The sequence below is a fragment of the Chelonia mydas genome, chromosome 1 (genome assembly GCF_015237465.2).
Source record: "Chelonia mydas isolate rCheMyd1 chromosome 1, rCheMyd1.pri.v2, whole genome shotgun sequence".
Taxonomy (NCBI): domain Eukaryota; kingdom Metazoa; phylum Chordata; order Testudines; family Cheloniidae; genus Chelonia; species Chelonia mydas.
Window position 1 is genome coordinate 347137020 of NC_057849.1, and position 14794 is coordinate 347151813.

At 48.5% G+C, this 14794-nt stretch overlaps 1 protein-coding gene across 2 annotated transcripts in view; it reads right to left on the minus strand.

Annotated features, from left to right (window-relative positions):
• SHANK3 (SH3 and multiple ankyrin repeat domains 3) overlaps positions 1-14794 on the minus strand; it is a 755611-nt gene that overhangs the window by 215704 nt on the left and 525113 nt on the right. For both annotated transcript variants that reach the window (XM_043522025.1, XM_043522029.1), the window contains exon 14: positions 6189-6302. In XM_043522025.1, coding sequence (XP_043377960.1) covers positions 6189-6302 — 114 coding nt within the window. The remainder of the gene's footprint in view (positions 1-6188; positions 6303-14794) is intronic.

The window sequence follows — 14794 nt, forward strand, 5'->3', positions numbered from 1 at the left end:
ATCCCAAACCAACCAATCCCCCCAAAGTCAGCCTAAAGCCCTCCAACCCAAAGTACATAGGGTTCTTTTAATAAAATAAATTTACAAGCCCGACCCCAGTCAGAGTCTTTACCCTGGAAAGGGAGGCGCGTCAGAGGCCCCAGAAAGGCCTCTATGGACTTCGCTATTGCTCTAGTGCTTATGTGGGAGGCGCTTGGGCACTACAGTGCTGTGCGGCAGCATAAAACCCTGAGAGATGGGCAGCAGCAACACCTCTTTCTGCCGGGGCGCGAGCTGCCACCCAGCCCTTGTCTGCTGGTGATGGAACCCCAGGCTCACTAGTGCAGCCTTGCTCCATCCCGAGACTTTCAATGATAAACCAGCCAGGACAACCACAAACAATCACAACCACTGGGAGAGACAAGAGGAACAACACAACAGACAGAGAGCCACCCTGTCTCTGAGGGAAGCCACAAAACCGTTCCTGTATAACAGGGAGGGGAAAAGCACTTTAGCCTTTCCCGGAGAAGACATCCTGGGGAGCAGGGATGTTCTCTTGAAAAAAATGGATCCTGCTTCCTGGGAAACCACCCACCTCTGCCACAGACTGAACCTGTTTGGGAGGTGGGTGGGGGAAGAGAGATGTGCTTGGTTAGATAGGAAAGGGGACCACTCAGTGTAGGTGCAGGTTTGGGTTACGAGTCTGTTTTGTAGCGCAACCAGGTTTCCACCCCCTCTCACCTCTACTTAACCCTTATGCATCCGATGAAGTGAGCCTTAGCTCATGAAAGCTTATGCTCAAATAAATTAGTCTCTAAGGTGCCACAAGTCCTCCTGTTCTTTTTGCGAATACAGACTAACACGGCTGCTACTCTGAAACCCTCAACCCTCCAGTCTTTCTTAATGAAATGCACTTTTGTTTGGTTGTCAGTGCTCACACATGCTGTGTGTCATAAAGCAGCAATGATTTCAGGAAAAACTGGGCTATGCTGCTCCTTTGGGGGCAGAGGATGTGGATTTCTGTGAGGAACCAGTCTCAGGAGCTGGATCTCACAGGGAACAATTCAAAGGGACTCAGGTGCCCCTCTTGATAACCTGTAAGGCAAGGACAGGGCTGGCCTAGCCCAGAGAAGAGTGCCTGAGAGTTTGGTGGTGCTAAGGAGCTGGCACCCAGCCAGACACAGGCAAGGCTACCTTGCATGAGAGGCAGGGGGTAGTACAGTGACTCACAGTCCAGGGCACCTGGAACATTTTCTAAGAGACAGGCTCTGGCTCAAACAGGAGTTAATTCAGGGAAATCCTACGGCCCGTATTATACCGTAGTCAGACTAGATTAATCACAAGGATCCTTGCTGGCCTGAGAATATACGATGCTGTGACTCTGTGCTGTAATAAATCAGCAGGTAGAAAATAGCCGCATGACCAGAAATTGTTCTCACATAGCTGTGCAGCATGTGAGATTTATTACCTTTCAGAAAAGAGCCCCTGGACGTTAGCCATGCAAGTCAGCAGGGCACATTCCCCAAAAGTACAGAACCCTGGAAAGAGGTGGACAGGAGCAACTTGTCGACAGTTCATTCTCACAATTTCTGCCCCGGGTAGGGTTTGAATTTACATTGATTGCATGGGTATAGCGCAGGTTCAATGACCACAGGTATTATGTCTGCCAATCCCCTTCGTCATCTTGCTGCGCATGCTCCTTTCAGCCTCAGCACACAACTGATTGCAAACCCCATTCTAGAGAGCTGAACTCTTCCTTTAATAACTTTGTGTTGCTTCCTCAAAGGGCCAGTGGGTGCCGTGCACTAGCTGAGGCAAGGGCTAAGTGATGGACAAATCCGGGCCAGGGTTTGATCCTCAGATCTATGCAAAGAAGTTGTCAGAACCTGCTTATTTTGTAAAATACTGTTTTTCCCCCAGGGATCTATATCTCGGGAACTATTTGCTCAGATGAACCCAAATTTGGACCACTCACCCTCCCACAAATCACAGAACCTTTCAGGCCACTCTGCGTAAGCATGCTGAGTTTAGAGAACCTAGGAGAGGCATCCTTTAAACAGAAAGTCGTGCTCAACCATACAGTGGAGCCAGCACTGCCCAAAAATCGTAACTGGGTATGCTGCCTCCAGAGTGCCCCCTTGTGGCCTGTGGTGGCTCTATAGCAGCCCTGCATCAGTTTCCCCTTCTCAGGGCTCCTTCAGAGCTTCACACAGTCCAAGGTATTCAGAACCGATTCCCCCTGCTGGGTTGTTGTAACAATTAGTCTCTAACTTTGGCCTGCTTCAGAATTTAGCATGGAAAGCAGGTCAAGTTATTTTCAATAAAAAGTGTTATAAACAGGTGCAAGACAACCAGACAGACTAAATTAGTTCATGTTGATAGAATTCAAGGATTGTATTGAACACATGCTTGGTAAAAACAGAACAAGACATGGGATCAGAAATTAATTAACCCAGAATTAGTGTGTTGGCTATTGGGCCTAAATGGAAGACAAACTAATGTGGGAAGGGGCCATTCCACCTATCACTCCCTTTTGGGGTCTTAAAAGAACAAAAAGGACTATGGGGAAAAGAACACCTAGAAAAACTTGGAAGAACAGATGAAGAGTACTGATGCAAGCTCCACCATCATGGATGTCCTCACCACCACCACCACCTCGTGGGGCCCTGGACCGTCTCTGAGGAATGTCCTGAGCAGCTTCCTGTCCCACCAAAAGGGACCCACATGACATCACCACCCCAGATGAATCCCAATCTCCCCCGCAGAAAAAATGGGTTTGGACTTTGACAGCAGCAGCAGCTCCACCCATCTCAGCTAGCGTCTCTGTTCCCCACAAGGACAGTTAGCCCCATCTGAGGGACTGTCAAACCAGGGTCTTTCCCTTCTAAGACTCTCTCCAGCTAAAGTGAGAGAGTGGGATACAAATTCAGTGAGTGAATTTGTATCCCACAGGTGCTACAATACTTAATGAGGGTTGGACTAGATGACCTCCTGAGGTCCCTTCCAACCCCGATAGTCCATGATTCTATGATTAAAGGTGGCGGGATCAAGGGAGGCTGTTCCAATGAAAGTGTTATCTAATACTTCACATTTCAAAGGCTCCCCTTTGGCCTTCTCCATACCACCCCAGCCCTTCCGGCTGGAGTGCAACCCTGCTCTTCTCAGCAAGAGGAGCCTCTCTACTGGGAGCTCATCTGCACCAGGACCCTCCCTTCCCCAGCTCACCCCCTTTCCACCCTCTGGCTCTAGCTCTCCAGCGTGGAGACATCAGCGGCTAAGTCCCTCCACCGTTGCCCTGCCTTCAGCCCTCTCTAGCCCTGAGAGATCAGCTGGCAAACCCCTCTTGCTGCTCTCCGGCCTTCAGCTTTCCCCCAGGCAACAGCTACAGCTTCCTTCAGGGACCTCTTCCGATCTCCAGCAGCTCTCACCTGCTAATCATAGAATCACAGAATAATCCCTTACTCCCAGGCAGCTCTCACCTCCTGACCTTCTTTTAAGGCCAACTGGGGTCAGCTTACCACAGGTGCACTGGCCTCTTCCCTCTTAAAGAGGGAGTGTCATCCTTTGACACTTCCCCAGTGGGTCTGTGGGTGCCATGCACTAATTGGGATAAATATCAAGCAACTGGGGGATGCTCAGAGCCTTGGTTTGAGCCCCACCTGTGCAAAAAACAACACACACACACAGCCAGGCAGAATCTGTGGGTTTTGTGAAACGGTGTTTTTGGAAGCATGCATGTCAGGAATCCTTGGCTCAAACGAACCCAGATTTGGCTCACTAACCCTACCCGCACTGCCATGAGGCACAGCAAACGCCAAGGCAAGGGGAGTAGGCATATAGATTTTACCGCACTTCCAAAAGTCGACCTTTGAACATTCAGAGTTTCTCAACCCGAACTCAAGTGGAGCTGGCACTCCCGTAAGCTACTGCACGAAATGCATCAGCAACCACTTTGCTCTGCTCAGGTGTGCGGCACGGGACAGTCCTAAGATGGGACATTTGAGGAAGAACAGGGGAAGGATGGCGGGAACGAGCCGCACAGTTACAGCTGCAGTATACGAGACTCAGAGCGAAGTGGCCTGCTCCTAGCTGAGCCAGGACAGCCCCTGGAGATGAAGACAGCCTGAAACAATGGTTCTGAGGCACGCAAACTGTTCCATTCGTCTCACGCCCCCACCCCAGTGAGGGCACTTGCTAGCTGGTGCAATGCCCCAAGCATGCCCATTCTCAGCTCCGTCTCAGTGTGCTCGGTGAACCTCCCACACAAAGAAGCAGGGCTCCCATGGAGAGGGGCTCCAACCCCTCAGAGTGTCAGCCTTCACCCTCCTTGGGCAGGGAGAGGGGCTTAGACAGCCTCGATGGGCAGGAATCCCCAGCTGACGAGAGGGGGCAGGGAAGGGTCCCAGTAACACATGGCAACAGGAACAGAGGTCCCATGGGGCAGGCCTCCCAGTCCTCATCACACACACATAGTAGGGGAGAATGTGGGCCTGACATGATCCCCCCCATGCACCCTGCAACCCAGCCCCATATCACTCCTCCAGTGTCCCTCTGCCCACGCAACCCCATTTATCCCCCTCCCCGCAAAAATTCATGTCATTAGAATAGTTTCAGCACCTCCTGGATTTCCGCTCTACTCAGACTACCCCCCCCCCCCACCATTTGCTAGAGGCAGCGTATAGCAACAGGTCCACGTTACATTTTCTGCCAAGGTTGGGTTTGAACTTGCAGTGCCCAACAGTAGCTTAAGTCCAGCCACAGCATGCTCCTAAGCCACTCAGGTCACGTGAAAGCTGGCTGGCCTGAAACTCTTGGCTAGTCTTTCTGCACGCATGCGTTGCAGTCTGGTGTGGGAGTGCTTAGCATGTGCTAACACAGAGAGCTAAACTCTTCCTTTAATAATGTTTCTACTTTGTTCCCCCCAAGAGGCTGTGGGAATCTTGCACTAGCTGGGACCAAAGTCAGGCAACTGAGATCAAATGGGGGAAAATCAGAGCCACAGTTTGAGCCCCAGGTGTGTGCAGAAAACACTGGTAGAATCTGTCAACCTCCAGAACTGGTGCGGGGAGCTGCACTTCAGGAACCCCTCGCTCAAGTGACCCCAAATTTGGATCACTCCCCCAAACCCATGCCCCCATGAGGCATACCACATGCCAAGGCAATCTCAGTAAGTGTGTGCATTTTAGCACAGTTAGAAGAGTGACCCTTTGAACAGAAAGTCTTCTCAGTCTGAACTCTAGCAGAGCTGGTGCGCCATACGAGCCTTGCAGGATGTTCATCAACAGTGCAGTCCATGGGCACTCGAGGACTCCACGCCAGCGCCTGCCACGGCCCTCTGCACAGAGTCAGCAAGATGCCTGTTTTACACAGCCGTTGGAAGGGCTCTGCCATGACCACACCTCCTTCCCAGAAGGCCCTCCCCACACATGGAGCCTCTTTGGAGGATCAGATGTAACTTGTGTCTTTTTTCAGATGTATGGAAAGCACCAGATGGACTGGCCCCTTGCTAGCCACTCGTGCCGTGCTAGGTGCTGTTCCAGGAGGCCAGAGCTTCCTGAGGTGAGCAATTGCTCACTAAGCCAGTGTCTGCACATGGCACTGTAGAAGGCACTTGGCAGGGGAAGCAAACCAGCTCCATGTCACTCAGCCGCTTTGCCTTCAGTGCGTCTTGTGTTCAAACGGTGTGAGGAAAGCACGAGATGCACATGGGAGGAACATGGCTTCCTGCACATGGGAGTTGGCTTCCTGCACAAGCATAAGCTGAGACCTGATTAAGGGGACAGGAGCCCCAGGCCGTATCACACCAACAGCCACTGCTGAAAGCGCTACAGCCACTCCTTTGGGGACATCTGAACCATCTCAAATTTGGCACCCAAAAATCAGTGGTAGGATTTGAAGCCGTTGCCCTGTATGACTAAATAATGCTCCCACAGGGCGGCAAGCACATAGGTCACGACGCTGCAAGTGGGAACTCTGGACTGGGAGCAGCAAGAGAATCAGTGACAAACTGACTCGACTGTAACTTCTGCTATTTTGTGGGTTTCAGTTTCTGGGCTGGGCACCCAGGGCAGAAGATGGGCAGCCTGAGAGTTTTGTGTAAGTGGACATCAACCAGTCTGAATTGATGGGGGCTGGACGTGGCTGCCTTGCAGAGGAAGCACTCAGCCCAGCATCTGAGACAGTTGCCCTACCCGAGCAGGGAAGCTTACCTTGCCGTGGATCATACTGTCGCATCTGCACTTCCTCAACACATTCTGCCGGGAACCAACCGGTCCGTCCTTTCACGGTTCCTTCCCAGAAGCCACCCTCACCAATACTGAGCACTACGGAAAGAGAAATGGGCAGAGATCAGAACAGGGAGAGGGGCACTGCAGGGTACAGAATTACCATGTCCAAGTGCACGGTCTGTGGACGTGCACAACCTGGGAAAGAAGGAGCCACCTAAGAGCCCTCGGAAAGGGTTGTCTTTTGTCCTTCCAGCCGTCTCAGTTAGAAAGTGAGAGACCTGGGGTGCATGCAGCGAAACGCTTGGAGAGAGAGCCAGGAGCATCCACCCCGTTCACAGGAAGCACTGGAAGGGAAGCCAGTGTGTTCCAGATGTCAGAGACTTTTTGGAAACAAGGTCTCAACATCATGACTGTGTTGACTTTGCAACTTCAGATGTCTCCTGCAAGGCAGGGAAGTACTGCCAGTATTTTACAAACAGGGAAACTGAGGCATGGAGGGGACAGTGATTTTCCCAAAGCCAAACAGCAAGTCAGTATCAGAGCTGGAATTAGATCCCAGGAGTCTGGTGCTCCCAGAACTAGAAAATGCTGAGTGCATCTTCCCTGCAGAAAGAGGCGATGATGTGAACTTAGGCTAGCTAACTCAGGTTAGAAGAGCAGTGAGGAGCCTGGGGCTGAACTCAAGCTGCTAACCGGAGTTCAGACCCGAGTGGCCTTGTCCTCGCTGCTCTTTTAACCTGAGTTAAGGTACAGCTTAGATGTCTTATCTACTATCAGGACACTTCAACATCAATGGCAAAATCCTCCCAACCTGTCAGGGCTAACTAATAACCTTCCCTTCCCAAGTCACCCACTCCAACAGCCCAGGAAAAGAGAGGAGCCTTGAAACAGTTCTGGAAGACTAGGCCAAGGGCAGAAGTGAATTCCAGAACCAAGGGTCCTTCGCTGGCATCTTGCCAGCAGCCTTTTCCTAACTAAACCAGGGCACTGGTCGGCTGACACCTCACTGATTCCTGTGCATTACTGCAGCAACAAAGGCCAAAATCATGAAAGGTTTATAGGTTGAATCCATCACCTTTCATGACCTCTAAAAGTGACTTTGGAGCCAGTGCAGATCGCAGAGCAGTGTCATGCTCCCAGTCAGAGGCTTCGCCAAGCATTCTGCACCAGCTGCAGAGTGCTCTGCGGGCACAGCACCACAAAGGCCATGCCCAGCCTTAAGGTGAAACACCTGGATCACTGTGGGGAAGCCCCAAATGCAACAGGGGTGAGCAGCAACTTTACAGCAAGCACAGCTGGTATGAACTGCTCTCAGGCACTGCTGCTCTCAGGGCACTCAACAGGACCCGGAGGGCTAATCTGAGTAACAAAGGGCAGGCAAAAAGAGGGAGGTCCTAGAATCACCCCAGTCTCACCCAGATGAAGCCCAAACCAGCTCCCTCTCACCCAAACCCCAGGCACTCAGACGATCCATCACCTTCACCATCCAGGCCCCAGCAAATGGAGCTGTAGGACTAGTTAGCAAGCCCACGTTGCCTTGGTGAGGCCAACCCTTAACTGCAGGCTGAGCCGGAGAAGTAAATGAACAGACCCTGCACCACCCCCAGGAATGAGAAAGAGTTGCCTGATATTGCCCCAGGTGAAGAATGGAGAAACAGACTCGTGGGGCACGGTGGACAGCTCCGAGTCTGATCACTGGCAGGTGGAGCCAATGAGATATTAAGGAATAGATAATACTGATGTATTTCCGCGTGGCATCTTCTGAGCCACACAGGGTATCTACACTGCAAAAAAGGTGTGTTCTTAAGTCCGATTAGTTAACCTAGGTTAGCTACCTCAGGTTAAAACAGTAGCAAAGACATGTCAACATGGCTTGAATGAGGGTTTGCAGCTCGAGTTAAAGCCTGGTGGGGAGCCAGTGGTTGAATTCGAGCAGCTGGCGCACGTTAAAAGCCAAGCTGCCATGTCTTCTCTATTTTAACCTGAGTTAGCTAAAGTGGGTTAAATAACCTGATTTAACACACAACTCTTTTTGCTGTGTCAACATAACCCTAGACAGGGACTATCACCTCCTTGCTCCATGATGCAAGAACTCTGCATATGCCGCACAAAACTGCAATCGTCTTTCTATATGCCCTATTTTTTATTACAGCACCCTCGGGTGGGCTGGGCATTTACAGAACAAACTCTCCCAAGACCTGACCGTCTGAGGGCTTATTGACATGCAGAGTTAAACCAAGTTAGCTAATGGTATGACTTTAAAGTGCAGTGCTTAGATTCAGACTTTAAGGCCAGAAGGAACCATCATGATCGAGTCTGACCTGCTGCACATTGCAGGCCACAGAACCTCACCCACCCACTCCTGTAATAGACCCCTCACCTCTGGCCGAGACACTGAAGCCCTCAAATCTTGATTTAAAGACTTCAGGTTACATAAGAACATAAGAACAGCAATTCTGGGTCAGACCAAAGGTCCATCTAGCCCAGTATCCGGTCTTCCAACGCCAGGTGCCCCAGAGGGAATGAACAGAACAGGGAATCATCAAGTGATCCATCCCCTGTCGCCCATTCCCAGCTTCTGGCAAACAGAGGCTAGGGACACCATCCCTGCCCATCCTGGCTAATGGCCATTGATGGGCCTGTCCTCCATGAATTTATCTAGTTCTTTTTTGAACCCTGTTATAGTCTTGGCCTTCACAACATCCTCTGGCAAAGAGTTCCACACAGGTTGACTGTGCGTTGTGTGAAAAAATGCTTCCTTTGTTGGTTTTACACCTGCTATTAAAGCCTATTAATTTCATGGGGTGTCCCCTAGTTCTTGTGTTATGAGAAGGAGTAAATAACACTTCCTTATTTACTTTCTCCACACCAGTCATGATTTTATAGACCCCTATCATATCCCCCCTTATTCGTCTCTTTTCCATGCTGAACAGTCCCAGTCTTATTAATCTCTCCTTATACGGCAGCCGTTCCAGACCCCTAATCATTTTTGTTGCCCCTTCTCCGAACATTTTCCAATTCCAATATATCTTTTTTGAGATGGGGTGACCACATGTGTATGCAGTATTCAAGATGTGGGCATTCCATGGATTTCTATAGAGCCAAGATGATATTTTCTGTCTTATTATCGATCCCTGTCTTAATGATTCCCAAATTTCTGTTCGCTTTTTTGACTGCCGCTGCACATTGAGTGGATGTTTTCTGAGAACTATCCACAATGACTCCAAGATCTCTTTCTTGAGCTAATTTAGACCCCATAATTTTATATGTATAGTTAAGATTATGTTTTCAAATGTGTATTACCTTGTATTTATAAACATTGAATTTCATCTGCCATTTTGTTGCCCAGTCACCCAGTTTTGAGAGATCCCTTTGTAGCTCTGTGCAGTCTGCTTTGGACTTAACTAGCTTAAGTAGTTTTGTATCATTTGCAAATGTTGCCACCTCGCTTTTTGCCCTTTTTCCAGATAATTTATGAATATGTTGAATAGCACTGGGTCCAGTACAGACCCCTGGGGGACACCACTATTTACCTCTCTCCATTCTGAAAACTGATCATTTATTCCTACCCTTTGTTTCCTATCTTTTAACCAGTTACCAATCCATGAGAGGACCTTCCCTCTTATCCCATGACAGCTTACTTTGCTTAAAGAGCCTTTGGTGAGGGACGTTGACAAAGGCTTTCTGAAAATCTAAATACACTATATTAACTAAAAGAACGTGGAGTCCTTGTGGCACCTTAGAGACTAACTAATTTATTTGGGCACTGGATATGCAGAGAGAGATGGCAATGGGATTGTTGCAAAGATTGGTTCCTGGGTTAGTGTTTCTGTTGTGTGGTGTGTAGTTGCTGATGAGTATTTGCTCCAGGTTGGGGGGCTGTCTGTAAGCAAGGACAGGCCTGTCTCCCAAGGTCTGTGAGAGTGAGGGATTGTCCCTGTAACAAAGCCCGTTGCCAACTCTGTCTGCATATCTATTCAAGGGACACCATCATAGGATCTAACCACATCAGCCACACCATCAGGGGCTCGTTCACCTGCACGTCTACCAATGTGATATATGCCATCATGTGCCAGCAATGCCCCTCTGCCATGTACATTGGCCAAACCGGACAGTCTCTATGCAAAAGAATAAATGGACACAAATCACACACCAAGAACTGTAATGTTCAAAAACCAGTCGGAGAGCACTTCAATCTCCCTGGACATTCAATAAGAGACTTAAAAGTGGCCATTCTTCAACAAAAAAAACTTCAAATAACAGACTTCAACGAGAAACTGCAGAACTGGAATTAATTTGCAAACTTGACACCATCAAATTAGGCCTGAATAAAGACTGGGAGTGGCTAGGTCACTAAAAAAAGTAATTTTCCCCCCTGTTGATATTTAGCCCTTCTTGTCAACTGTTGGGAATGGGCCACATCCATCCTGAATGAATTGGCCTCGTTAGCACTGACCCCCAACGAGGTACGGCAACTCCCATCTTTTATGTGCTGTATATTTATACCGGCCTACTGTATTTTCACTCCATGCATCTGATGCAATGGGTTATAGCCCATGAAAGCTTATGCCTAAATAAATTTGTTAGTCTCTAAGGTGCCACAAGGACTCCTCATTGTTTTTGCTGATACAGACTAACACAGCTACCACTCTGAAACCAGCCACTATATTAACTGGATCTCCCTTGTCCACATGCTTGTTGCCACACTCAAAGAATTCCAGTAGATTGGTGAGGCATGACTTCCCTTTAAAAAAATCATGTTGACTCTTCAACAAATTATGTTCACCTATGTGTCTGACAATTTTGTTCTTTACTAGCGTTTCAACCAGTGCACCCGCTACTGAAGTCAGGCTAACTGGCCTGCAATTACCAAGATCACCTCTGGAGCCCTTTTTAAAAATTGGTGTCACATTAGCTGTCCTCCAGTCAGCTGGTACAGAAGCTGGTTTAAATGATAGGTTACAGACCAGAGTTAGTAGTTCTGCAATTTCAGATTTGAGTTCCTTCAGAACTCTTGGGTGAGTATCATCATCTGGTCCTGGTGACTTATTACTGTTTAGTTTATCAATTTGTTCCAAAACCTCTTCTAATGACACCTCAATCTGGGACAGTTCCTCAGATTTGTCACTTAAAAAGACTGGCTCAGGTTTGGGAATCTCCCTCATTCTCAGCTGAGAAGACTGATGCAAAGAATTCATTTAGTTTCTCCACAATGGCCTTATCACCCTTGAGTGCTCCGTTAGCATCTCAATCATCCGGTGTCCCCACTGGTTGTTTAGCAGGCTTCTTGCTTCTAATGTACGTAAAAAAAAATTTGCTATTACTTTGAGTCGTTGGCTAAATGTTCTTCAAATTCCTTTTCGGCCTTCCTAATTATATTTTTACACTTCACTTGCCAGAGTTTATGCTCCTTTCCATTTTCCTCAGTAGGATTTAACTTCCACTTTTCAAAGGATGCCTTTTTGCCTCTCACTGCTTCTTTTACTTAGTTGTTTAGCCACAGTGGCACTTTTTTGGTTCTCTATGTTTTTTAATTTGGGGTATACATTTAAATTAAGCCTCTATTATGTTGACTAAAAAGTTTCCATGCAGCTTGCAGGGATTTCACTTTTGTCGCTGTACCTTTTAATTTCTGTCTAACTAACTTCCTCATTTTGGTGTAGTTCCCCTTTCTGAAATTAAATGATACCATGGCGGGCTGCTGTGGTGTTTTCCCCATCACACGGATGTTAAAATTTATTATATTATGGTCACTATTAGCAAGCGGTCCAGCTATATGCACCTCTAGGACCAGATCCTGTGTTCCACTTAGGACTAAATCAAGAATTTAGGTTACAGAGAACCTCCCATGTACTCTAATTCAAACCAGCAAGTGACCCATGCCTCGTGCTGCAGACTGGTAAAGGGGAGGTCTCTGCCAGTCTGACCTGGAAGAAAGTTCCTTCCTGACCCAAAATATGGTAGTGAGGCCCCTCAGCATGTGGGCAAGACCCACCAGCTAGACACCTGGGAAAGAATTCTCTGTAGTAACCTCTGAGCCCTCTCCATCTAGTGTCCCATCTCTGGCTATTGGAGATATTTGCTACTCAGAGTCACAGATGGAGCACATGCCATTGCAGCCAACTTTTCATTCCCTCCCCTTCATAAACCTAACAAGCTCAAGTCTTGAAGCCAGTTCGGCTTTTTGCCCCCACTGCTCCCCTTGGGAGGCTGCTCCAGAATTTCACTCCTCTGGTGGTTAGAAACCTTGGTCTAATTTCAACCCTAAACTTGTCAATAGCCAGTTTATACCCATTTCGTCTTGTGACAACATCACCCCATAACTTAAAATGGCACCTCTCCCTCTGTGACATTCTATACCTTGGGGGAGCGTACTGTAGCCCCCATATTCCTCATTTTCATAAAATCATGATCTTACATATAAAGCAGGCCTTGTAAGGGATTGGGAAAAGGTTATGCTCTGCTGAAAGTCATTTCTCTGTCCATAGATGTGTATCGTTGACGTGTATGAAGTTATGAGAATTGCGTTGTATGGTGGTCACTAAAACATGCTGGAAGTTGGGGAATCAGCCAGATATTCGCTCCCCAGAAGCAACAGCAAGGAAAGTCACCAACGCCCGGACTGGGTGTGAAACAGCCCATCAACAGCCATTGTCCAGCAAGGGAGCTACAATTCCATGACTCACCTGCATGAGGCTACACCAGGGGAATTGCTCAACCTTGCCTGGAGACTCAGCAATGGCCCCCAGACATGCCTGGACTTGTGTTTTCCAAGCACATGGACTGAGAGTATAAAACAGACAGAGTGGACACATACTGGGCCCTTCTCCTGCCCCCACCTATGCTGCAAGTGACCAAGACCTATGCTGCAAACAACCTTGAGCGGATCATTGCAGACTATGTGGCTCTGGGAAGAAGGATAAAGGAGCTTGAGGCACAAGTGGTGTTCTCGTCCATCCTCCCTGTGGAAAGAAAAGGCCCAGGTAGAGACCGTCGAATCGTGGAAGTCAACAAATGGCTACGCAGATGGTGTTGGAGAGAAGGCTTTGGATTCTTTGACCATGGGATGGTGTTCCAAGGAGGAGGAGTGCTAGGCAGAGACGGGCTCCACCTAATGAAGACAGGGAAGAGCATCTTCGCAAGCAGGCTGGCTAATTTAGTGAGGAGGCTTTAAACTAGGTTCACCGGGGGAAGGAGACCAAAGCTCTGAGGTAAGTGCGGATGTGGGATACTGGGAGGAAGTATGAGCAGGCGAGCGCAAGAGGGGAGGACTCCTGCCTCATACTGAGAAAGCAGGACGATCAGTGAGTTATTTTAAGTGCCTATACGCAAATGCAAGAAGCCTGGGAAACAAGCAGGGAGAACTGGAAGTCCTGGCACAGTCAAGGAATTAGGATGTGATTGGAATAACAGAGACTTGGTGAGATAACTCACATGACTGGAGTACTGTCATGGATGGATATAAACTGTTCAGGAAGGACAGGCGGGGGAGAAAAGGTGGGGGAGTTGCACTGTATATAAGGGAGCAATATGACTGCTCAGAGCTCTGGTATGAAACTGCAGAAAAACCTGAGTGTCTCTGGATTAAGTTTAGAAGCCTGAGCAACAAGGGTGATGTCGTGGTGGGAGTCTGCTATAGACCACCAGACCAGGGGGAGGAGGTGGACGAGGCTTTCTTCTGGCAACTAACGGAAGTTACTACATCGCAGGCCCTTCTCATGGGGGACTTCAATCACCCCAATATCTGCTGGGAGAGCAATACAGCGGTGCACAGACAAACTAAGAAGTTTTTGGAACGTGTAGGGGACAATTTCCTGGTGCAAGTGCTGGAGCAACCAACTAGGGCAGAGCTCTTCTTGACCTGCTGCTCACAAACTGGGAAGAATTAGTAGGGGAAGCTAAAGTGGATGGGAACCTGGGAGGCAGTGACCATGAGATGGTTGAGTTCAGGATCCTGACACAGGGAAGAAAGGAGAGCAGTAGAATTTATTTAGAAAAGCTGGATGAGCACAAGTCCATGGGGCCGGATGCTAAAGGAGAGTGCTAAAGCAGTTGACACATGTGATTGCAGAGCCATTGGCCATTATCTTTGAAAGCTCCTGGCAATTGGGGGAGGTCCCAGATGACTGGAAAAAGGCTAATGTAGTGCCCATTTTTAAAAAAGGGAAGGAGGAGGATCCGGAGAACTACAGGCCAGTCAGCCTCACCTCAGTCCCTGGAAAAAATCATGGAGCAGGTCCTCAGGGAATCAATTCTGAAGCACTGAGAGGAGAGGAAAGTGATCAGGAACAGTCAGCAAGGATTCACCAAGGGCAAGTCATGACTGACTAACCTAATTGCCTTCTATGACAAGATAACTGGCTCTGTGGATGAGGGGAAAGCAGTGGACATGTTATTCCTTGACTTTAGCAAAGCTTTTGACATGGTCTCTCACAGTATTCTTGCCAGCAAGTTAAAGAAGTATGGGCTGGATGAATGGACTATAATGGACTATGAATGGATAGAAAGCTGGGTAGATCGTTGGGCTCAACGGGTAGTGATCAATGGCTCCATGTCTAGTTGGAAGCCGGTATCAAGCGGAGTGCCCC